The 26,162-nt window shown below is 40.8% G+C and overlaps 1 protein-coding gene across 1 annotated transcript; it reads left to right on the plus strand.

The window, feature by feature from the left end:
• The first annotated feature begins 981 nt into the window (after positions 1 to 981).
• On the plus strand, positions 982 to 25,853 carry apln (apelin). Its single transcript, XM_066715067.1, has 3 exons — positions 982 to 1,477; positions 14,684 to 14,846; positions 21,740 to 25,853. Exons 1-2 carry the CDS (start codon positions 1,411 to 1,413, stop codon positions 14,839 to 14,841), a joined length of 225 nt encoding a protein of 74 aa, XP_066571164.1. The 5' UTR covers positions 982 to 1,410; the 3' UTR covers positions 14,842 to 14,846; positions 21,740 to 25,853.
• The last annotated feature ends 309 nt before the right edge of the window (positions 25,854 to 26,162 follow it).

Raw genomic sequence — 26,162 nt, forward strand, 5'->3', positions numbered from 1 at the left:
TCAAATTTAGTAACATTATTTGGAGAGAATAAAAGGGAGGAGATTTTTCTTGAGAGAAAGGAAAACATAAATCATCTTTATATATACAGCTCTGGAAAAAATTAAGAGACCACTGCAAAATTATCAGTTTCCCTGGTTTTACTATTTACAGGTATGCGTTTGGGTAAAATGAACATTTTTGTTTTATTCTATAAACTACTGACAACATTTCTGCCAAATTCCAAATACAAATATGAATGGAATGGAGTGGCTGCCATACATGTAGAGATGCTGATTTAAGACACATTGCAGTGGTCTCTTAATTCTTTCCAGACCTGTATATTTATGATTTTAAATATTACTTAAAGAGAGAGAGAGAGAGAGAGAGAGAAAACAACAACAACAACAACAACAACAACAACAAATCTCAGATTCAGTAGTGTGATTCTGGACCATATGGGTTTCAAGTAAGTCTGCAGTTAAAAAATAAAAATAAAAATAAATCAATGCCTGATTATTCTTTTATAATTTGCTCTGAGTTTTCACAGGAGGGAGGTTAACTAATTTTAAATTATTTATTTTATGCATTTCAGAAAAAACAAGACAAGGAGGAACAGACAGAAATGGGGCAGAGACTGGTTGCAGAAACTTGTTGTATACAACTGGGACACAAACCTTTCTTTCCTCCCTCTCAATGCCCCCCACACTCCCTCATTCCTCTTTTCTCTGTATGCAATTGCATTAATTTCTGGATACTATTGGACGTTTTCAGCAATTAACTGAAAGAGTATCTTTTTAAGATGACTGTCTGTTTGGTTATTATAATAACTATGAACACCACACTCTCACTCTCTCTCTCTCTCCCTCCCTCCCTCTCTCTCTGTCTGTGTCCTCTGTGGGAGGGTCGAGGGTGTGTGTGTGTGTGTGTGTGTGGGGAGGCCCCTTTTCCGTGACCCAGAGAGTCAATGATACATAAGCCACATGACCGACTCAGGCTTCTTATCCAAAGCAAACAGCTCAGATACAAAAACCTGCTACAGGCTGCCTCTCAGCACATTCACAGCTCTGCTGAACTTGGCACCGGCTGACTTCTCCGAGAGAAACACACCTCCTTGGGAGAGCTCAGATAAAGACGTGCCTTCAGTCTCGGAGAGGCGCTGTCACACTTGCATACAGATATATAAATATATTATGTATATATAGATACAGATACACACACGCTTATACACAAACAGAAAGAGACACACACACACACACACACACACACACACATATACACGCACAGTCTCCCCTCAGGAGCAAACACTCCCTCTCCCTCTCCCTTTCTCTCTCCCTCGCTCGCTCTCTCTCGCTCTCTCTCTCTCTCTCTCTCTCATACACACACCACTATATTAGCTACTGACTAACGGAGTGCCAGAGGGGAGTGCAGAAATGAATGTGAAGATCCTGACGCTGGTGATTGTGCTGTTGGTGTCTCTGCTGTGCTCTGCTAGTGCTGGTAAGTCAGGGAGAGCTGGCTGTTGCGTCCAGACTCCCTACGATGCCTTCTTCTTTTCCTAGAACAGAACAGGTCCAGCCAGGCTTCTGTAGTTACACAGCCACTTAGCCTTCAGGTTTTCTAACCATAAGAGGATCGGCACCTGGTCATATACTGTGCTGCAGTGCAGTGGTTTTCTTGTTTGTTTTTTGTTAGATTTTTTCCCCAACTTTAATGGCTATTGATTGCTTAGTTGTATAACTTGCTGTAGAGATAAAATGCACCTATTTGGCTCGAAAGGTTTATGGTCTGTTTGGGGAATATTCAGCTTTTTGTTGTTGGTGTTTTTTTTTTTTTTGCATTTAATTGATATTTATAAATATTAAACATTTTATACATTTAAAATTACTACTTACAATGATTGACAGCTTATACATCTATGCATGTGTGTACATTATATATATATATATATATTTATATATATAGTACATAGTACTTCTATAGCACATTATATATATCATATATAATGGGTGTGTACATATTTATTTGTAAATATCAATGCACCTCTATGTCTCTCTGTGTATACCTATAGCCATTTTCTAAAATCACCCTCAGTTATTCTATTGTTATTCTCATGTGATAGAAGTCTGTACTGGGAAAAATGCTTTTATTTTCACACATGTACAGGACAATGATTGTTTTAAACATAAAAGTAGAAGCTGGATTTTAAACAATGGTGAATACAATTGCATTACTTTGACACCCAGAAAACCATAGTAAAGTCACTGCAGATCAGAGGGATTCGAATTGCTGCTAGCACTGGCTCACATAACACAAAATAGATATTTACCATCATAAAACTGCATTCAGTGGCAGTTAGACAGCATTTCAAGGACACTCATATGGTTTGCATGAATAATTGTTCTAATTTGTTAAATCACAGTAGCCCTGTAAGATGGTGCATAAGAAACCTGGTATTTGAGCAATAATCAACCTTTTAAATGCACATTAACAGTGTACTGTACAACTGAGCTGGGAAGACTGTAAATTTGCAAATGAATGCAAATACTGACACCCTAATATCAATGGGCACTTGGTGGCATGTGTTCCATCCTTTGCTCGTTTGCATTTCAAGTATTACACTAGAATGTATTTTTCACATGCAAACTTGCATTCATTGTACCCTTGCAATTCCACCGCTGTTTTTACAAGACTCCGTGGGAAATGATTACCCTGCATTTAGGTGTCATTTTACATGCCTCGGGGAGCAAATGTTTAGCATCGAGCATCCGTCGTGTGTGATTCATTGTCTCAGATGGCTTGCACGAGAAGCGCTGTCGAATGCAATCCAGGAATAGGCAGCTCGCTTCAGGTCAAGCTTCTTTGCGTTTGTGCCATTGCATGTCCCCGGGAACATTAACTCTGTTGACAGAGCTCTCGGTGTCAGTGCAGCTTGCATCTGCCCGTACTAAACGGCATCTGATGTCTGCTGTCGAGGGAAGGTGTTAGGAGAGGCTCGCTGTGTAGGCAATGAGTGTGAAGCCTTTCATCTTTAGATCAATGCTCCTAGTTCATTCTTGATTTGCTACAAATGTCAAGTTATTCCAGTCATTTGCATGTCAGGCTGCAGAATGTGTTTGTGTCAAGTGCTTTTTTTCTTTGGGTGAGGCAGAGAGAGGTAACTGAACTGATAATGCAACAGGCAAGATCAGCCCGATTCGGCTTGGTTAGGTCAGAAAAGGCATTTTAGTGATACATGAAGCAGTATGTAGCATGGGGTCTAGAAAATCATACCATACAGGGGGCTGTGTGACATTTATAGAGTCTCACCATTGTTGTTTAATGGATCTCTATTGCAGAATAACACTGCTATAAATGGAAAGGTGAATTAAGCCCTGCACAGTGACTGCACAACTAGCAGAATGCATGGGTATTTACAATGCATTTTCCTATAGAGAGAGTTGGGCTCACCTCAAAGGCCAGACTAAGACAGTCCAAGCCACTCTACCTGTCCTTAAAAGATGGATCTTGGTGCTGTCACTGTGTACCCTTCATGATCTCAGGAACATTACATAAATCTCTTTAATTCACTGGTGTGCATAAAGAGGATCACTAAAATGAAAACAAAGAAAGCTCTTGAAATGTCTAGTTTTAGACGCATGGATGACATTCTATCTTGCAGCCCTGATCGAACAGGTGAGCTTTCTAAAGCGAGGCTCCATTCTGATCCTGGCCACAGTCTGTGAAAAGCCTATGCGTGCAAAAGTCCACTTTCATGCAATCTGTCAGCTTTACTATTATGCTGTATTAAACTTTGATGTATTGTTGAGTAGGGTCTCGCGCCAGCATAGATGTTTCAGACATGCAGCCGTACGTTCTGGGTCACAGAGAGCCACAGAGAGGCCGGGACAATAAATACGGGGCTCATTAAGAAAGCTGCAGGCGCACAATGTTTCCTTTCAAAGCGAGCGGGGATATTTTGTGAATCCACATCAATGGAGCTATACTAACAGTAGAAAGGAAGCATTAAATCATAATTCCCGTTCACAGGGTGTACTTGCTTAATGTGAAAGAGGTGTTTGCTTCTACAAATGTGATTATAGGGGTCATAAAGAGGAAAAAAAACATTCAAACTTTTCCAGATGTCTTGCAATAACATCTTGGTGAGCAAATACAGCACTGATGGACTGTGGTTGTTCTTAGAGGATGAGATGGAATCAGTCGGTGGATCTTTTGAGTCACGCTGCTTGTTGGCAGACAGCAGCTGAGTCTCTCCAACAAGGTCAGAGGTTCAAATCTATTTTATGAATAACCTGGATTTCCTCCATCCAGCGCAGACAGGGAATAAGGGAGCAGCAGCAATTAAAGGCCAGGCAACAGCAGTAGAGAGCACAGCCAGTGAGCAGCCGGGTTAGAAAAATGGGAGAATGAAGGGGAAGTTTAGTATACTTCATCAAGATCCAATTTACAGCAGTACACGCCTGCCAGCACCTTACTCCTGTGTGGCAAGCTGGATGCATCTGTTTTATCTTAATGGGAATAGCATCCTATATTAACAGTGATGGAAAGCATAGTGAGGGAGATTGAGTGTCCCTGCAGTAAAATACCCCACCCCACCAACCATGTGCTCCCTAGCTGATTGGTCCACAGTAATTTGGCATATTTAGAGATGTAACGGACTCCCAATGATGAGCAGCTTCATTCATTTCAGTGTTTAAAAAACTGCAGGTCCTTTTAAATCAGTGTATAAGATTAGCCATGCTTACCAGACTCCTGCTTCTGTTAAATAACTATTATTGTCCTTAAAGTTACTATTAAAATACTGATAAACGTTAAAAACCTTGCAACCTTGATTAAGCTGCTATCCATGCCTGCTTTTTGTGTTCACATGGGCACAAGCAGAAGAGATGTCTATGCATAGCTGCCTAGTGCCTGTGACAATAAGCAATTTGCTGCAGCTATTTGACCACATGACCTACCGTAGTAGGCACCGTGCAATGCTCTGGGTAGGAGCCCAAACAGCTCTCATTAAAGGGAAATTGTAACAATATTGCTGCTGGTCTGTTTCCTGTAGTTGTACATGAAGTACGATAGTGTATACGGAAACCTAGTTGAAAAGAGGCTAGAATTCTCATCATCATCATCATCATCATAATAGAACAGCTACAGAAGCAAAGTTGAAAGACATCTGCTCTGGAGAGATTTCAATACAACACTGCAAAAGACACCTTAAAATAACTAAATCGGAGTGCTCACCTTGGCCTTAAGTTTGTACAAATGCGAGGGGAAGAAGGAGAGAGAGAAGGAGAGAGAGAAGGCGAGACAGCAGGCGGTCCAGGGATTGAACATGTTCTGCAGGCTTTCGGTGGTTAAGGAGCAGGCGGGCTCTGAAATATTAAAAAGGCCTGTAAAACTTCACAGCTGGTGGTCTTTCTGCCTTTCCCAAATTTGCAGGTGGAAAAAAGAAATAACACACACACTGTGATAATAAAAGGAAGGACTTGCAAAGCCTAAAACTGTGTGCCTTAGTCATATCCATTGCATCTGGCTGCGAGTCTTCCTCCCTGGCTGTCAGTGTGGAGCAGAACTGCCAGGAGATTGTACTGCCACCATATTAGCATGCCTTTATTTCCACCTCACCACAGACCAAAAGTCCCAGCAACCTGAATTCCCGTTTTCGATGACTTAATTAAACCCAGAAATTGTAAACGATTTTCAAATGATTTATTGCTCCCTTTCATAAACCTAAGCATAGCTACAGTTGTTGCCGTCCGATAGAATCAGAGTGGACATTTTTATTAACTGCAGGGCTAACTGCTGAATAAATATTTAAAGTCAATGAAGGCATCCACTTTAATTACTTTCACGGTCCATTTGCAAAACCTGCAATGGTGGAATATTTCACTTGAGCGTAAAAAAAAGTCACACATGAGGTTCATTAGAATGGCAAGGACTTAAAAATAGGAAAAGAAAAACACATCTCACTTCAACAAGAACAATTCTCCTACCTTAGACAGCTTTTTCCATTCTGCAAAGCAGACAGGTAGACAAAACTGTATACATCTTTCTGGTTAATCAAATCAAATTGTGTTAAAAAGCACATCAGATTACAGTTTAAACACTTCTCATATTTCCAAAATCCTTTTTCCACCAGAGAAGGTATTGTGCCAGGCAATTCATTTTGAGTTTAAAAGCATTAAAAATTGAAAAATGGGCACCTGGTCTCTGGGATCTTTAAAACAGGGATCTTGCACAGGCTAGTGCATTTTTCAGCACTCTACAAAACACTCCTCTGGGAATCTGACTGAACTTCAAACTCGAGGGCAAAAGATTTAGATGCCTGTTTTACACCCTGTATGTTTATATCTCCCCTCCACAAAAAAAAAAAAAAAGTCAGTGCCTTTGAAAGATTTGATAACTTAACAAATAAATAAAACTGAAAACCCTAAGCTCAACAAGCCTTTTCCAATTCTGTGCAGGAAAATTCGATAATGAGCTCATAACGTTGTTGCGGTCCAGTCAGGTCCAGGTGATTTATTATTTATTTATTCTCCTTTCAATGTGGCTGCATCAGTTTTTGTGACTCCCTCATTTCCGCAGGCAGCCCAGAATCCCGCAAGCATACCTGAAATCTTCTCTAACTGTCATCATCGACAGTAATTATGCAGAGAAGAGGTTTTTTTCTGTTCAGTGAACGGCAGGGATCCTCACAGAAGTCAAGTTAATGATGTGCCAGCTGCTGGCCTCACACATTTACTTACAGGGGAAAATTGCCATCTTTTCTTGTTGTTTTTTTCCAGATGTAATACTGTTAGTTATTTTGAGGGGCTTTTAAATGCTGCTACTTTTCTTTTCCCAAACAATTTAAAGCCTACAGCAGAGCTTTTATATTTAATTTCAATTTCTCGTTCCCCTGAAGCGCTATATAGTACATAGCTGTTTATGAAAGTAGCAGAGAACAAAAGAGCGAGGAAGAATTTATTCTGGAATGCACCACGTATTGCATGTCTGACTCTGAGCAATTTATATTGAGTGATATAGACTGCATTAGTAAATGTATATCAACATAAATGCAAATAAAGAATTATATATTTTTTTGCCATGACACATTATTATTTGGACAGTCATATTGGTAGATATGAGGGAAGTTTATTTTTTCTATCTCTATTTCTTCATCTTTGCAACCATGTCGGGTTTTAATTGCCTGTCCATACAGACCTGCATACAGAGATAGATAATTATTTTGTCACACCTACAGCACCACTCATGTCCTCACCTCTAGAGACCTGTCTGTTATAAATATTAAAAAATTCACTGCTGCTAACTACAGTATTATTTTTTTTGCACTTCACACGCAGCCTCTAGTTAAATTTTAATGAAAAATATCCAGGCTCTTGACCAACATTTGTATGTGTTTAAGTGTACCCGCTCTTGATAAACACGTTATCCTCTTGTATCCTAATCGCCACTTTAATCTTGTCCAGATCTCATGAGGAAAAACAAGCTGCCATGCTTTAATCAGGGCGGCCGTTTTTACAGTCAGCGATACCCACTGACACACGCAGGCAATGGCTCGCTTCAGAATGAACATATTGAGAAGTGAGACCCCGGGGGGGAGGGCTGTAGCCTTGCACTGGCGGCTAATGGTATCATTTCCCTGGACAGCCTCCGCAACACTCCATCACAGTTCTCCCTCTCAAAAAGCGTGCCGGTTTAGGCCGAGAATAGCACACACAGAGAGGTGGAGGGAGGGGGTGGGCCACGGTTCACAGCTGATTAGTGCGCCCATGGAAACAGGTCGTTAGGAGATCCCTCTCCCCAAGCCGGGCATCTCTGGAGATTAGGGTTGAGGCCTGCACCTACCCACTTATTAGCATTAGGCAGAACCTCCACTGGCTCCCACTGTGGGGAGGCTCCACAGGCTCAAACACTGCTGCTGTGTTCACAATTAAATCCTCCTTAAGACAGTATTCCCTGCTTAGGACCCAGGTCATCTAAGATGCTTTGCATAACCAGTCCCTGGACTCTGAATTAGCCTGACAGCCTCTGAGAAAGCTCCCTGCACTCAGGTTCACCTCAAGCCACTCAAATTTCAAGCCATTCTAGGTCCTGGTTCACCACAACATTGCTCTAAGAAAACAGAGTAGGGTATCACCATTGTCTTATTCAGACTCTGTTTTAACAAAGCAATACTATAAAAATATTAAGCATACAGAAGTACGTGTACCAGGTTGAATCTACAAACAGTTACGAAAAACAGCCAAAACAGCTTTACAGGAGAGATGAACACATGCTGGAGTAAACCAGAAGGAGCAGTAGTTTTAATTGAGTTTCACTGGTGCCTTTGTAATTTTTAAACATGTGTGTGACTAAGACAGCTTAGGTAACATGCTTTTTATTGTTCTACTTATTGTTGAAATCCTGAATAATCATTTTAAGCTCATAAGTGTACAGATCAAACGGCGGGTTGGCATACAGGTTTCAAAACGTCCTAGCAAAGCAAAAGACACATCCCTTAGTCAATGGAAGCAGCCCATAATGATCAGAAGACTGAATACTGGGCAACCCACTGCTTGCTCTGTCGGCACTGCTCTAATGGCTGGTGTGGTAGTAGTGTATTTACCTGGCAGGTAATGGGTTAAGTCTGAAATGGTAGTGTTTTCAGCTTTTCATGCACTTTCTTTTCCTCTGTGGAGTAGCAGCGGACAAAGCTGGCCTTCTTTCCCCCCACAAGTCCAGTATTATCGCATCGGCACAATGCTGCATATCAAACAGGGGAGAGCAGCGACAAAATACACTCATCACAATCACAATGAGCCAAGAGCCAAGATGGGCGCGGCTCCGAGGGCCACTGGCAGGAGAAGGGGTTAAAGAGCCGGCGAGCAACTCATCACGGATGCAGGGCTTGTGCACAGAAATTTGTAAACTGGGAAACCTGATTCATTCCAACTGACAATGTCATTCTTTTTATTCCTAACTGAGCGCCTTTCACTGCCGCTGCCATGGAAACATGGTTTGAAAGTCCGCAAGAGATTGGTACCAGTTTCTGCCAAGGCCCTGAGTTACTGGTAGGCAAGCGATAAGCAGCATTGACTCTGCCTTTCAAAAGGGAGAACATTTCAAAATTGATTTTTTTTTCAGTCCCCCCCCCCAAGCAAAGATGTGCAAAGCTTTCCATTTATGCTGCGATCAGGTACAGTTGTGAAAAACTCCTTGAGTGGCTGCTTCATAGTCACGGCCTGCATCTACTCCTATTAATCCTCATAGTCAGTTACTACAGAGACTTCTTGGGAGATGATCGGCACATTTAACCCTTTTGGAATAAGCATTTTCCCACTATAATTTCACAAAAAAAATCTGAAGACCTTCAAATTCATTCAAAGGATGTTGTTATTTTTATGTGCTGCGTGTCAGGGACGGTGGATGAGAGTTGTGGAGAGAGTGAGTGCGTGTGAGTGTAACAGGTGAGAAGGTCAGCCAGCTCAGACAGCCGGTGAAAACTGCCCTGGAAGTCTTCAACCACAGCTTTGGAGAGCTGCCTCTCGTTAATCTCAGTGCAACACGGACGAGCAAAGATTTTCCTCTTTCAAAAACTACATTTAATTAACCTCCTCTAAATATTTCCATTGACAGGGAGAGATCAGATAAAGAGACTGTGCACCGACACAGACACAGACAGACAAGCGCACGTATTTCACCTCATACCTCCTGCTGTTCCCCTCAGTTTCGTGAGTGAGATCTAAGGAGAAGGTGAAAGCAGATGATTGGGTGAAAGGCAACACAGGCTGGAGGTCAGAAATCCCCCCCACACACTATGATGCGCCAAACAAGCAAGACGGACAGAATAAAAGGGCCTCCTCTTATTTATTACCTCCTTCTGTCTTCATGCACATTCTCCTCTAGCGCTGAAGATCGTTCATGTAGGAAATGTGCTCACAGCCCTTTTCAATGAAGAGATTAATACCAGGTTGTTCAGAATGAACCCATATTCAACATAAATCACTCTACACTTAAAACAATGTTTCGTTCAGTGAAATTGGTGGGGGAGATGGGTATGTAATGGGATTATGAGAAAACAGGCACAGCAACTACAACTCCCATTAGTCGAGCACTGTCATTTAAAGGGTTAAATACCTCAGAATTGGGCCTTCCCAAAGTATATTAAACTCTGGCTCCGTCACTACGAAGATCAAATGGAACTGGATCACTGATATGCCTTTACGCACTGGCTCTTTTAGTTCTTAAAAACAAATTTTAGGCCCATTAGAATATCCCCTCACCTTTGACACAAGGCACTTAACTGTTGCCAGGATCAATTATCGGGCAGACAATGCCCCCTGAATGGGATGGCAAGGCTTAATCTCACGCTGTCAGCCCTCAGTGCTGCAGATCTGCCGGTGTATGACAGCGCACTACTCGCCATGGTTACTGGAGCCCTGAGTTCCAATCCAGTGCGCTCATTTGCACACAATGTCGGCCGCTTGTTTACCCATCAAGGGCTTTGAAGTCGCCTTATTCCAGAAGATTGTCTATGATCTCAGAAGGCTCATGCGTTCCTCTCTTTGCTTATAAGCCAAGGAAACACATGTACAACTGGGGCTCACAGGGACCACAATAGATTTTATTTTCTTAGCAAATAAGCCAAAGCCAATAAATACCAGCAACGCCAAACATCCACAGGAAGATTAGGACGGAGCAGTCGATTTGTACTAAATGACTGCCATTTAGTATTAGGGTAAGGAATAAAACAATAAAATGAAGTGTTTTTAATTATTTCTGTATAATTATCAACTGGTACAAAGGATAGCAATTTGCCCACAAATTTAGCCAAGTGGTCAGCTGACCAGTCCACTTTACAACTCTGCCTGGCAAAGCTTTGGGGATCTTGTAACCTTGTCTTACTATGCATGTCTTTAGGCAGCATTAGCATTGCCTCTGATTTTAAAAGCTATACAAGCTAAAAAGAAAAAATAAATGAAATGAAAAAGATAATAGATAGTTCCTAAGGAGTGTGCTGCAGCAGGAGCCAGAAGTGAAACTGGAGCAACTGGCCATTCATCATCGCTCTGGAGAGAGTCCAGCGAACAATGCAACATTTCCTCTGTTCACAACGGCACAGTAACAGCACCATAGTAGCATTCCTGAAATTCTCATTTTATTAAACCCTAATCTGTGAATTACTGACCAGAGGGAAAGAGTGGCCATCTGTTTCATGCGCAAGTATAGATTTCCCTCCTCGATCAGATATTTAGATAGGCCCAGGGCATCGTGCATATTATGAAAAATAAAAAAATTCTGGATATCTGCTCCTGAGAGGGCTGAACACAGCATGGCAGCTCTGTAAACCAGCGACATTTAAACTGGCTCTGTAAAAAAGCAGAGCCAATGAGAATGACAGCGTTCCACGTGCCTGCAATCCCTCACACTGTAATTAGAGGTGTGCCATAATCTTATAACAACGGACTTTGTATTCTGAGGAGCAATTAAGGTTTTGAGCTTTAGATCAGACTATGTTCTAAGTGTTGTATTCATCGCTGCAGGATAAGAGAGATTTTTCCCAACTGCAGGATATCCTAAGTATGTCTAGATGTGCCCTAGCTATAGTGAGCGTCTCAGTGAATACTTCCAGGGGGCCCCAGAGAGTAGGCTGTAATTCTTTCTACTGATTAACACACTGAAGGTTTTCAACACGTTAAGTCCTCAAGATCAAAAATAAAACTAAAACACCAAGCTGAATGTAGACAGAAGATACAAACTATAATAGCTCTTTCTGTAGCCGACATAATAACAGAATAATGCATGGATTAGGTGCCTGGAGGAAAGATTATTTCTTATTATGTTTATTTTTTAAGAGATGCTGAAATATGTGCTGCAGACTTTCTTATATGTGAACAAATTACCCCTGCTATTCAAAACAAATATGCAGTGATTCGTTCTCAATAAAAGATGATGATGGAGATGTAGCTTAAGATACCCAGTGATACCCAGTAGAGGAAAAGGATGCTCATTAACAGATACAATATCAAAACACAAACAAAATAAAGACATGAATGGATAAGGAAATATACACATGTATGGTATGAATGGGTAAACAGATCTTAATTTCCTTTGTAACCAAAGGTATGTGCAGAAGGCGCTTCTGTACAGTGTCTTGTTTAACTGATATAATATTTTCTGCAAAATGTAATTCTCCTTGCATACATTTTTACTGTTGAAGTGCCAGGCCTGGAAATGAGAGGGAGAGAGAGAGGCTCATGGGAAGGAGATTACTTCATATCTAATAACAGAGATCAGCATATCTGCCATTGATTGACATTAGTTGGAATTCACAGAATGAGCCAATAACACTAATTAGCTGGAGTCCCTATTCTTTATGAAGGCCATATACTACACTTAGTCTTGGAAGGGAAACAGTCAGACGTAAGCAATACATTCTGCCAGTGAGTAAAGTCTTTATCTGTCTCTCTTTAAATGCATATTGTTTTAAGTAGATCGTTTTGGGAGTTTTTTTAGGATACTAATTGATTTATTGATTTCTTTGTTTATTTAATGATACTGCTGAAAAACTGTTACACCCTTAGGCCCTCAGTGTTTCAAGAACCGATAGATGTGAAGAGCATTCAATCAACCAAAAGTTGCCGTCTGTGGCAGCTTCCTTAATGATCGAACAGAAATGGTGCAGGTTTTTCCCCGGAGAGAGAAGGAATTTCTGGAGACAATGTGAGTGATGTCATTCAGGTTCTTGACAGGAAAACGCAAATGGGATTTTCTGTTTTTCCAAGACAGAGGTATTTAGATTGTCCTGACAGAAGCCCCTTTAAGGAATGTGGATGTTCTTGGGAAGGAGGCCAGGATTGCAGAACAAAGATTGATGCAGAAATCCTGAAAGGAAGGCAGGCAGTGAGTGGACTCCCAAGGTGGACAAAATGTAAAAAAGACTGATGTTTCCTGAGAGAACAGGAGGGCCCAGAGGAACTCCCAATACAGTGTGTGAGGAAGCACAGAACACTGCAATTATAGCTGAAGATAAATGATGCATACATACTAAACACACACTTACATGTGTGTGTGTATATATATACTTATACACACACACACACACACACACACACATTGTACTCTATCTGTAATTTGTCTTTAGAGTAATTCTTCAGCACCACCAAATTCGTCCAAGTTTCAGTTTGCCTGGAAACTCCTATAAAATATCACTACAAAATCCCCCTGATAATTGGCCTCCTAGGTTCATTTGTACAATGTCACTTTTGGGAGCACCATAGACTTCAAACCTGTTTCTAGTGGATTATTCATTAAGGAGGCTGACCTTGTGAACTACACAAATCATATGGTCAGGCTGTTGTGCGATCGGTTTTTGCCAGTTTGTATAAAAGAGAATAGTCAATGTGAGGGTTTTAATTGGGAGTCTAAGGGAATTCGACACATAGGCTTTGACAGTGGACCCATCATTATGTGTTTTCTTGGCATTTCTCAGTTTGTTACTATTGTAAAAAAAAAATAATAATAATTAAAACATAATAAAGAATGATGTTTCCACCAGTTCCACTAATGTGTCTATAAGTATGGATTCAAAACATTAGGGGTGTGCTTAGCACCTCCTGAAACTAATGATATGACAAGGGAAATAAAATATATATATATATATGTGTGTGTGTGTTTTTGTGGATTGAACTGCAGTTATACATTATATTTATAAATATAAATTAGAGTTTAGTTTTTTGTTTTTTTAAACTACAAATCAATCCATAGGAATATTTTTCAAGTCCACTGTGCAAATATATGTAGAGGCCCTACCTAATTTAAACAGTAAATAGAAAACGGGAGGGAAACGAGAAAACAAACTCATCATTCAGGGCTCATCATTAACTCTGCTAATGGTCAGACTTGTGACACATATTTAAGAAACTGAGGTAGGGAACATTGAGATGGTAACAATGAGCTACAATAGCACAGTTCTCTTTAGTCTGAGCTGTGGGAATTTTCCATTGGGGAAAAAAAAAAAAAAAAAAAAAAACACAAACACACAGCAGCAGTGTGACTGCAAACATGGACAACACATTTTCTTGGGCAAACAGAATCCAAGCTTAGAATGTTCCAGATCACTCACTCAGGACTATCAACTGTTGGGTAGACAGGAGAGGTGAAATTCAGTGGGAAATGTTCATCATAAAGGTACACCAAAGGTAGGCGAAGCAGTCTCTTGAGGAGCAGATTAAAAGATCCAGTGTCACTTATTGAAAGATGACTGGAAACAGCTGTGTGTCAGCACAAACGCAGACACACAGCTCGCTCTGGAGTCCAGAGAGCGGTCTCCTCTCCGTGTGTGTCTACACAGCTAACACAGAAAGCCCTCTGCACACTGGGAGGCATTTAACATGGCAGGGCTTCCAATGCAGCAAAAGGGCTGGGCTGTCAGACATCTGTGCTCCACACAGAAAAGTGTCATCTGACAACAGTATGCATTGACTTCTATTTCACTTACACATTCTGTGTGGCAATTCCATTTCAAAGGAAAGGGTGATTATTATTTTCATTTTTTTAAAGGATTGATCAGACAATAATCTGGTTAGTCACTGTGTGTATGAGAAAATCCATTAATCGATCACTCCATCCTCCAATTTTCAATAACCACTTTTTCCAGTACTTGGGTCATGATGATCTATATGATACATCTATAATATTAATGCTGTCCATCTTGTCTGTCCATCACAGGGCCCATGGCATCCACAGAACAGGGCAAGGAGATGGAGGAAGGGGGCAATGTCAGGAAGCTGGTGCAGCAAAGCCCGGTGAGGAACCACAGGACGAGCAGCTGGAAGAGAAGACGCCCCCGACCCCGCCTCTCTCACAAGGGGCCCATGCCATTCTAGAACAGGTGAGGCCTGCACCGCACAGCACTGCTCAGAACCACTCAACTAAATTACCCGCCACTTTTGCTTTTTTGCTTTTGCTTAATATCCACCTGATTTTTAATAAGGTTTCATCATCAAAGCAATGATTTCAAGCAAAGATAACCCTTCTGTTTTCAAATTGTATTATTTCATTCAATTCTATAAGGTTTTAGACAGGGTGAATATTTGTACATTTTCTAAAAGAGAAAACACAATTGTGCGCAGTCTCCAGAAACTTACTGCCTATGCAATCTCATTGAATATAAATATTTGAGGACACTTATGCCCCATTTCCACTGGCCGACGCGTCCGGACGCATCTGGCCCCAGACACTTAAAAGGGTGTTTCCACTGGCTTAAGTGTCCGGACGCATCCAGGTTTTGTGGATGGTTAATTATCTGCTGCCAGACGTGGCTGTAAGCGTCCGTCACGCCCACTAAGGAAATACTTCACTTTCAGGAGCGGAGGTGTGTGCTTGACTTGTAGACAGACAGGGAGGAGATCAGCTACATTATGTCGGAAGATATAATCTCAAGTGGCGTGTGCGATCACAAACAAATTTGTTTTATTATAGCAGCATAGAATGAAATCCACGTACAGAAACAATAACTGCTTACAGTTAATATCAGAGTGTATTAAAAACTTGGCGAACATGGATTTCACAGGACTTGGTGCAGTGCCGTGACTAGTTAAAAACAAACTGAAGGATAATAATTGGATTGGTAGCAGCCAATTTTATTAATATTTTATGTACAACTGGACGGTGTTTCAGGCTGTTGTCCTGTGGATGGTGTGCAGGTCTGTTGTATAACAGCCCCGCAGAGACAATCAGTATGAAGACGAACACGATTTAGTTAACGTGAGCCCATTTACAAGTTAAACAAATGAATAAATAAGAGCAGATCTGGGTTTCCCTCTAAAACATAAACTCTGTTTAATAATTGCATCCATAAGTCCATAAATGCCATGACTGAAATGTGCACACTTTAGTTAAATTAACCTGCTATATTGTAGCTGCTGTTACTGTATGATTAATCGTGAAACGTGTGTATTTTGTTTCAACTGTAACTTGCCCTGGTTAAAGACGTCTGCAATGTAAATTAATACGTCAAAAAGTGTAGTTTGCAGTTACAAATCTGTAGTAAGAGTAATAAGTTAAGGGAGTGAAGTTGTGCCATTTAAAATACATATCTATTAGCACATATCTTGATGATGATTACAAGAACAATAACAATAATAAATTGCAAATATTTATGTTATTGTTGCACATGGAAACGTTTTCTTACAGTAATGTAATGCCTGACTTGTCTGAATATAGTGTTGTCTATACACATTTAGCCCTTCCTAATATCTCTTAACATAAACATGTATTTATCACGCGGCCTCCTATCATGTAAAGCATAAAGAATAAAATAGACACAAAAGGCTTTCCACATCAGGCTCTATGGCTTGTAGTGTTGCTTTCCGTTTGAAACACACCAAACCCACAGTCGCTGCTCCTCGCATAAGAGGGACGGACTTCATAACGGCCTGGTTTTACAAAAAAGCTCTGGGACGGGTTCGGCACGGCATGGCATGGCACGGACGCTTAAGCCAGTGGAACCAAGGCATTAAAATGTCTAGTCCATTGCTAAAATAATGATTACATGCTGGAAAGTAGGAGCCACAAATGTTTAATGACGTTATTGAAAAAAGTGGAGGGTAGAAAACCTTCCAAACTTTCTTAAAATTCCTATTGTATTTAAAATGTATAAAGCTGTTAAACATGCACAAGTTGAAACCTATTTCCTGTATGTGCACAAGAGGGAAATTCACTAGTGCAAACTCAATTCATATAATAGCTTATCTTCTACCTCTTACAACAGGTCCTTATATTGTTTTAAAGGAGGTTATGGAAAGGTAATCATTAACCAATTACATTTATGAATTAATTGATTTATCTGTGTAATGGAATGAGGTTGTAAATCTTTGTAAGAGATCATTTATGGTATTGGTACAGTTAGAGAGTACATAACGTATTAGTGATGTCAAGGTCAGGACATTTTTTTTTTTTTTTTATGTATTTTTTAAAAACTTACAGCCCAGACACCAAAACTGGGTCTACAGGTACAGCAAGCAATTATCTTTGCACAGGATCAAGTGTTCAGGAAGGGAGACAGGCAGCTTAGAATACAGCAATAAGGATAGAGTGGAACCGGAGACTCAGTCACAACAAAGTTAAATTATTGTTGGCACCCAGGGATCATATCTTTATAACATTATTGTACTTCAGCCTGCCCTTTCCAATTTGCTCTATTAACTTCTGTAGTTCTATTTACAGAAGAGGAAACTCTATATATTGCACTTCAAGGCTGGAACTGTAGAGCTTAATAACAGCGCCTTCAAGGGTGCATTTCTCAGAGCTAAACTTAGATGTTCTGAGATGTATTTAATTAAAAGCACTTATTTGAAACACGACTTTTACGGATTTGTGTTACACCTAAAAAAAATATGGATATTGGATTTCTCCCCCCTGAGTCGGAGCAAGCTATCTGTAATTCTTGTCACCAAAGAAAAGAGAAATGTGTTTTCCACAGTCATAGTTCCTATCCAATCTGAATAGCATTTAAGAAACAGCAAATTCAGCTAAACAATGGTAAAAGCAAAGTAAGAAGGGGGGAAATAAATCCATTACTGTTAAGCTCCCCCGAGTGCTACATTGCAGAATTCATGCATACAAATATTTTGAATGCATGTAAATATCTTTGAAATAAATGCAATTCAGTTAAACCTGCATCTGTAAAGCACACAGTTGTGCCCTCATTGCTTTTGTCACCATGCATTGCACTGCCACTCTACACAAGAGATCCCTAAGGCTTGTGGGATTGATAATAACAGCTTTCTAGCGTGTTCTCTGATGGCCGAAAAACAAGCAGGATGCCAGCGAGCTCGAGAGCGCCATTGCCAGAGCAGACTCATTCACTTCCCATTTCTTAAGCCCGAGCCGAGACATGACGACACTGCAGGGTACCATAACCCCACGGGAGGTGGCAAAAGCACTGCACCAACCTGCAGAGCCTTGCAAATAAATTAACACCAAAGCAAAAGCAGCCTTCCACTGCAAATGATGGAGGTGTAGTTAGTTAATGACATAGTAAATAGGTTTTCTGGGGTTGGAGCTGAAAGAGACAGTGGTCAAAAAGCCTTTTTCTTCCAGGTTTTACAATCCTATGCATATTTCTTTCTGGGAATTAATCTTATAATTATGCCTGCTATTAAAATATTGCCTTGATATACAATGAGTGTACAAAAGATTAGGAACACCTGCTCTTCCCATGAAATAGACTGTGTATGTGTGCCATTCAGAGGGTAATTGGGCGAGACAAAAGATTTAAGTGCCTTTGAATGGGGTATGGTAGTAGGTGCCAGGTGCAGCAGTGTGAGTGTTCCTGTGTGCATCATGAGTACATAAATCCATCATGCGTGTCAACATTGCAGGCGGGAGGTGGTGGTGTCCAGGAATGGTTCCACAAACATGACAGTGAATTCAGCTTACTGCAGTGGTCTGCCCAGTCACCAGATCTCAATCTAATTGAACATCTATGGGATGAGATGGGACAACCTATTTGGAACAGATCCACTACAAGTCACATTGACACAACTGTGGGAAGCAGTGGAGTCAACATGGGCCAGTATCTCTACTGCCATTTTCTCTGTATTGAGTAGTCCATGCCATCCTGATAGAGGGAGTTCTGCTTGTTCAAAGAGCAGGACAATCTTTTAAGACTAGCCATAGGATGCTGGGAAGTACTATAATGAAAAAGACAAAATTACTTGGCTACTGACAAAGCTCAGCTCAGTCTCAACTCCACCACTTCAGGGACAAGACCAAGAATGCAGTGTCTAGCACTACAGCAGGTCGGATTTCTAATTCAGTTCATACTAGTGTACCTTATTGAGCCTCCTTGTATCCAAATTGAGAATAGAGAATCACATGGGGCCATGTATTTGCCCTACATCCAGAGCAAGCCCACCTACCTATAAGACAGTATTATAACAACAGGGCCGCCCGCCTTCTACTGGGAAAAAAGGGTAACACAGCCAGGATCTTGTAATAATCTACTTGACTGAGGAATTTACAAATAAAGACCCATCTACTGCTACTGTTCTCTCAGTTCTCTGTTACATTTAATCTGTATATACTGCTGCAGCTACTTCTAAATTAAGAAGTTACTAGCAGAATGAAGAGATCCACTCTTGTCCACAACCGTCTAACACTGAATGCCACAAAGCAAAGTATTCAAAAACAAGGTTACCAATACCAATTCTGCTCCTGGAAATGTTCAGAAAGTAACGTCAGCTGTATACTTCTAATTCTTTGCTGAAACTTTGCATTTGCATCCATGCTCTCTTCATATAAGCATGACAACTTGATATTTGAATTACTTAAATATACAGAAATACCGATATGTTCTAGGGATGTGTAGAACACACAGTATTGTCCTGGATGTAAAGCTTTTTTATAATGCCTGTCACAATTTACAGCCTTTGTAGTTGCAGCACAGGCAGCACTCAGGGGAGAGAGAACAAATCAGTCCATTACATCAATTAGAAAATAAAATATTTGAAAAGCCTTGAGTAATGCTGGGGCTCTGCTGATGGCCTGTGTAACATCCCTCCCTGGATAAGTACCCTCTTATGAAAACCTTAAGCCCTGTAGTCCATCACGGCTTGCAGACTAAGCGCTGCCTCTGTCTGAGGGAATTAACTTTTCAGAAGGCCTGCGAACAGACAGGAATCCTGACAGGTGGACCACACTCCTTAAACCCTGATACTGAAAGCACTATAACTTAAAATACTCTGTTTCTGTCTTTTTCTTGTTCTTGTTCTTCTTCTTCTTCTTCTTCGTCTTCTAATGGGAAGCACGTCTTTTGAAACAGCTGGAGTGGGGTATTGTTCCAACCAAAGGGGAATGATCCAAGATTAAACTCAATGGGAGCTTCAGAAAAAGGCTCCTTTGTGCCCTGTGTTTGCTGTGTGGACCAGTGAAAATTGGGCCCAGGCTCCCATTAATAAGTCTTTAGGGAGGAGCAGCCACCCCCCTGCTACCCTCCTCCCCCAAGTTCCCAAACCAACATTGCTGCCGTCGGAGACAGGGCCTTGAGCTGCACAGCCTGAACAAAAGAGGCAGGGGGCCGAGTTCAGACGTGTTCTATGCTTTAAAAGGTGAAAGCAATAATAAAAACACAGTAAAAGCAAAGCCGTTTCCAAACAGGAATCTGCCAACAAGTTAAAAATTGTGACTTAGTACGTCTGGATTTGGATAATTTCAAAGTGCAGAGCAAGACAGATTTCCACAGCTGTGCACTACGCAGAGGTGTAGCTGCTTGCTTTATGCTACATTGGGAGGGAATAGTAAAGATTAGCCTGAATGAAGTGCCTGAATTTCAAAATCTGATATACCAGTATAATAAAACAGTGTAGTAGTGCCCAATGGCACTACTACACTGATGCAACAGTCTGCCTTACTGAGTGCCGACCACAATGTGGAGAGGAGGGCTATCAGACTGCTCTGTCTTCCCATCGCCAGTTTTACACCCCCATAAGAACTGATGCAGGACTCTTTGCGATAGATAAGGCCTGTAGTGGGATTAGTGTTGATTGGGGAAACAGCTGTAAAATAGTTTATTCTTGAACCTGGAGACTTGTGGAGAAATTAGATAAGAGAGGCTATAGACATGTAAAGGATCCAGCAGAGTGAGCTGCAGGTCTACACAGCTCACCTGTCTGAGCCAATGCACAGCAGCCCATATACTGCTGGACCTGTTATAGCTGCTGGGGCGTGTACTGAAAATACAGACAATTTCATAGCAATGCTGGACTCCTGAGTGCTCCAGTAAAAAATCCAGCTGTTCAAATTAGTATAAATAATGTGATACATTGTAAGAATCGCCCCGGATAAGGGCGTCTGCTAAGAAAAATATAATGATAATAATATCACTTTCTAATCCCCCAAATTTGTGTTACGTCATTTTCAAAGAAGAATGCTTTTTTGTTTTGTGTGTCCTTACAAAAAACATGCCCTCAGCCAAAATTAGAAACATTGCCAATATGCTGTGGAAATCATGGCAGAGTATAAATATTTAAAGTGAAATCCAGAAACAATAAGCAAAAACCATAAACAAAAAAAATCTTATCATGCATCAAGCATTGTTTTATGCAAAGCACCTATCGGTCTATCGGTCACTGGTCGGGACTTATAGAACATTCTCACGATGGTAGACTTGCTTTTCACCAACAATATAATCTTTATAAAAAATATAAATAAATAACAATTAAACAAAATACCCACCCAAAAAAAATCTAAAGATTAGAAAGAGTACATTATTCACAAAACACCTCAGGCACAAACTATGGATACCACAAGTACTTCACCTGTTGTTACAGTGAAAGAAGTCTGTTTATCTTTCTTTTGCTCCAAGCTCAAGGTTATAAACCTCAGTGTTCGAGTTTGAACAAGACACTAAATCATATATATACATACATACATACATACATAAACACACATACACATATATATATATAATTATTTTAGTTGTTTAATGTGCATTTCTTCTCCCCCTCACATGCTTGTAATTTCATGTGTAACACAAATACAGTGTTCCCCGACTGCTTGACTTTTCAGATATTTTTTTTCCTGTTTGTTTTTGAGAATAAGCATTTGCTGAATAGATGACAGTTCTTCAAAAGACTTGTCAAGACTCTGCTTGTGATTCTGACAACAGCAATCATGGCCAACCTTGTCACCTTTGTGATATAATGACCATCAGCATTTGCATGGCGGGGGTGGGGGTTGGGCACAGTCTGGGCTCACTCTTCTTTTTCCCCTTTCTTGCAGGCACTGCCGAGAACGCCCTCCCCCAGATCCTGATTTCTATGCTCTTCCTTTTGCCTTGGGGGGCCTTTGCGATTGGGGGCCTCGGCTAGCCCAGCCTGAAGAGGGGTGCCCTAAACAGCGCCTCACAGTTTTCTCAAGCAACTCTTCGTCTGCCCAAAAGGACAAGCCAACTCCCCCAGCTCTGTGAATGGGGGTGGGGGTTGGGAGGGGGAGGGGCACCCAAATTACCAGATTCTCTCTCTGTGTTTTCTTGCTTCTAGAACCCTTTCGTTGCCCTCTCTCCCCAGAGTCACACACCTTGCATGACGTGTGGCCCGCGAGAGAGCCTGGTCCAATCAGTTTTAGTCCTAAAGCGTCAGACACTTCTAGAAGGTGTGGTATTCCCGTTCTCGAATTAAAGGTGATTCCGGTCATTTATTCCATTGCCATGTCGCTCTTTGTGGCTTTAGGAGTAGGAGGGGGCGGGGTGGGGTTTGGGGGGGTGGGGGGGTCAGAAATGTGTGGGGCTTTTTGTTTTTTTATTTTCATTCATCATCACTTGGTTCTATGTTGAATATTAAACACACTCTCTACCACAGATGGTTCAGTCAGATTAGCTCTGACCCTGGCCGGTTGTAAAACTGAATCTGAGAACTATTAGTAAGCATGAACCTGAGACCAGTTCATTCTGAATTTGTTTCAAAACCGAAATGAGAAATCCACCTACTCCTTTACAATGTATAATACATGTATTCGCAGATTCAACACCACCCTAAAATGTTAACCTGCCAGCACTGTCTGTGTTGTTGACAGACTCCCTCTCTACTTTAATGAAGTGCCAAATCATGATTTACTGAAAAATGCTGCCAATTTCTTTTATTTTTTTAAGAAACAGACAGATTACCTCCATTTACAGTCTCAGATGCTGCCATGTTGGATTTTTAAAATCTTAATCACAAGGAAATAAAAATAAAATTTAAAAATGAATGAAGGAAGCCAGCATTTTAAGAAATTAGACCAAAAATCCTCCTACACATTTACTTGACAGTTCAATATATAAGTGACCTAGCCCTAAGGCCTGCCCTCGCTGCACTGTCTGCTCTCTGACCGACTGGCATCAGACTTCTGTTACACTCGGGGTAACGGACTGAGACCTTTGATTGATGGGACGCTATGCCTTTACATCATACTGGAATTTGTTTTGTTTTTCTCAGGGTGCTGTGTTAGAAGCCTACACCAGAGCTGTCTCTATTATGTTCATTTATTTAAAGTACTACTTATATATGTGTATATATCTATAGAGTGTATATCTCCCTACCTATGTATGCACCTCTTGCTTCGTGCCCACATACTTGCTAACCACTGTAATGCCACCATAGGGTACGGTCGCCTTTTAGCTTTGTGGGTTTCGCAGTACAGATTATGCCCTTAAAGAATACCTTCAGGTAGTGTGGACTGGAGTGATTTGCAGCATTGGAACAAATCTCAAACTTCATATAACTTGCAATACTGAGGCAGCATAGGAAAATGAGTGGTCTTTAAGGCAATCATAAGGAGCATTCAGATACTGGAGGCTTTAGTGAATTCGATTTCAGTATTTTGCACATGCCCCTTAGTTTCAGCCAAGTGTGACTGATTGCGATCCAAATCTATATAACTATATATAAGTGGATCTGCTTGTAATGTTATTTAGAAGTTCAATCACAGAGATTAAAAATATATATATATTTTTGTAAAAAAAAAAAAGAAAAAAAAAGGCGAGAACATTTGAGCTAAAATGCAGACCGTACCGTATCCAATCTTTATTTCTTTTTTCTCCCTGCCCATTTTTAATTAAAATAAAAAGCTGTGTTTTTTCAAACACCTCTGGCTGCCTGCAGGAACATCCTTTAATAAGATACAGACGTACCAATGTAGATAATGTTCCCCGCCTGGCTCACCTTGATTAAAAATGTATTAAATTTAAGGCACAGTGAATACTAATAATTTTAGTTTCCGACTGTTATTCTTTCATCCATTCCCAAATGATTTGGGTTGGTTTGATTAATATCCCGCTGTAATAAAGAGTTATAAGGGCTGCCTTGGGTATCTGGGTAAGGATATTGTCAGGGGGAGAGAGGAGGGTTGCGTTCTACAGTGCCCTTCCATCTGAATGACAAATGGAACAGCGGGTGGAGGAAGGAGAGGGGATGGGGTGGGGGGTGGGGGGTTCTTGAGGGGTCGACCGCACAAAGATGAGGTGTAAAACTGTGAGGAGTGGTCAGGCATGACCCTGACTGTGTTGGGACTGTGTGTTAAGGTGCTGAGCAGCGTCTGTATCCACACTCTGCTTCATGAATGTATCTCGCTGTCTGTATCAGCCGTACCGTCCATCCAAGGGACTTGAAGTAAAAGAAGGGCACGTTTCTCCAGAGCCGGCAGACACGAGAGCCGAGAGCTGGGCTTCAGCTTGTTCCTGAGTTTTCTGTCCCCATCAGTATTAGTTCAACTTGGGGACAAATTCTCTTGAATGAGAACAAAAAAAAAGTCACAATCTGAAACCAAATATCCCAAAACCCAAAGCACACATTGTCCCAATTCACCTCAGTGGCCCAGTTTTGAGGACACAGCACATCTCAATGTACCATTCCCTGCTTTTGCTTCAAGACTTTACTGTATGGAACTGTGAGGCTGCACATTTGCAATTCCATTATGCTGCTGGAAAAACTTTTTGTTTTGTTTTTAAGATTCTCCTCGTATATAGTGGTTTTCCTGTTTTTAATGACAACTGTTCCTGTTTCTCAGCTAGTTGCCCAAAGCTGGTTTTCATGGCTCTCTGTGTACAGTGGCGAAAGCTGTATCTTTTGTATAGGGGTTCAGAAATGCTCTACTGCAGGTTACGTGGTGCATACATTAACACTTATACGTACTACTGTGCTACGCACTCTGCAATTTCCTAAAAATCTGATGAATGGGCCTTACGTCATACAAACTCAAAATTGAAATGGTAAACCAATACATTTTAGCGGAAAGCTCCAGAATTTTCTTAATGGCCTTTCCAGCAGAGCTTACATCAGAGAAAGCGATTTCTGTTCTCTCTTTTTAAATTAAGTCACAAGGCCTGAGTAATCTTGTTCCTATGCACTTGCTAACTTGTTTCACTGGTATGTTTGAAGAATTTATAATTTATGTATTTGCTCTTATTCACTTGTGATAATGTGCATTTGGCTGGGGATGTAAGGGGTGGGAGTAAAAAGTCTGCATGATTTGAGTTAACACGAGGAGGGGGGCGGGGGGAGCAGGTGGGCTACTGGCAAAACAAATAGTCAGAAACGGCACCGGAAGCATGGGTCGCTGTCTCTTAATGACGCATCAGCCTCGAGAAAGAAAACCATCTTGCTGGTGCCAAGTTGTTTTTTGGGAGCTTGGGTGAAGCCGCAACTCTGAAAATCCACTATGAAAGGCTTCTTATCAGTTTTTGTTATTTTGTTAGTTTGTTTCAATAACGCCACGGGTATTTGTCTTGAGAATGACAACGAAAAGAAGTGCATGTTACACATTCGATTTTATTTATACAGCATGTCCAGTATGGTCTCAGCACTCATTTTCCATCAAAATCTTATAGCTGTAACTGCCCATTTATCTATAGCTCAGCCATCCACAAGTTAACCAGATTGGGTGCCCTGAAAAAATTACAGAAGGCTGAGGGCTTCCCTAGTTAAGACGGACCAGCCCTGCTCGATCACTGTAATTCAGTGTATACTCCTATAGCCTGTAAAATATGTATGCCACAGTATAAAGTGTTCAAGAACTATGGAAGACCTGCACCCACCTACTGTCTGACCAGTAATAGTATATTACAAAACTATCAAAGACATTGTGTATTGCTCAGTCTCTCATTTCTCTTGTTATCAGGTGGCTCACATCTCTGTTTTGGTATTTCCCGCCTGGCCAAATGTACAGTCTCTGTTTGATGTTGAACTGGGCAAAGTGTATCAGAAATGGTCAAATACTGTGTACATATTTGAACTTTTGGTTTCTAATTTATAAAAGATAAGCTTTAGCTCTTGGAGTACTTATTATTATGATTATTATGATTATGATTATTATTATGTTTATGATTATTTTATTTTCTTTCATGCGTAGCTTTGTGTTTTTTATTTTCTATTTCTGTAAAGTGTGTAAATACATCTTTATGATAATAAGTAATATTAAAAAAAAAAAATCTTATTTTAAGAAATCTGCGAGTTTTGTCATTACTGTTTTGAATGGCTGAGAGAGCAAACAGGTCGGCCACTGCGTTTACTAAATCCTTAACAAAGGAGACCTGGTCCTGGTTGGTAGAAACGGAGCCATACAAGAGTCAGTGGTCACGAATAGCCGCAGAAACCTTGTAAAATCTAAAATAAACAGTGTTGTAGACCCTGAAAGTGGTGTGTGCAGAAGATAAAGATCCCAGTGCCGT

This window comes from Amia ocellicauda, chromosome 10 (assembly GCF_036373705.1).
Source record: "Amia ocellicauda isolate fAmiCal2 chromosome 10, fAmiCal2.hap1, whole genome shotgun sequence".
Classification (NCBI taxonomy): domain Eukaryota; kingdom Metazoa; phylum Chordata; class Actinopteri; order Amiiformes; family Amiidae; genus Amia; species Amia ocellicauda.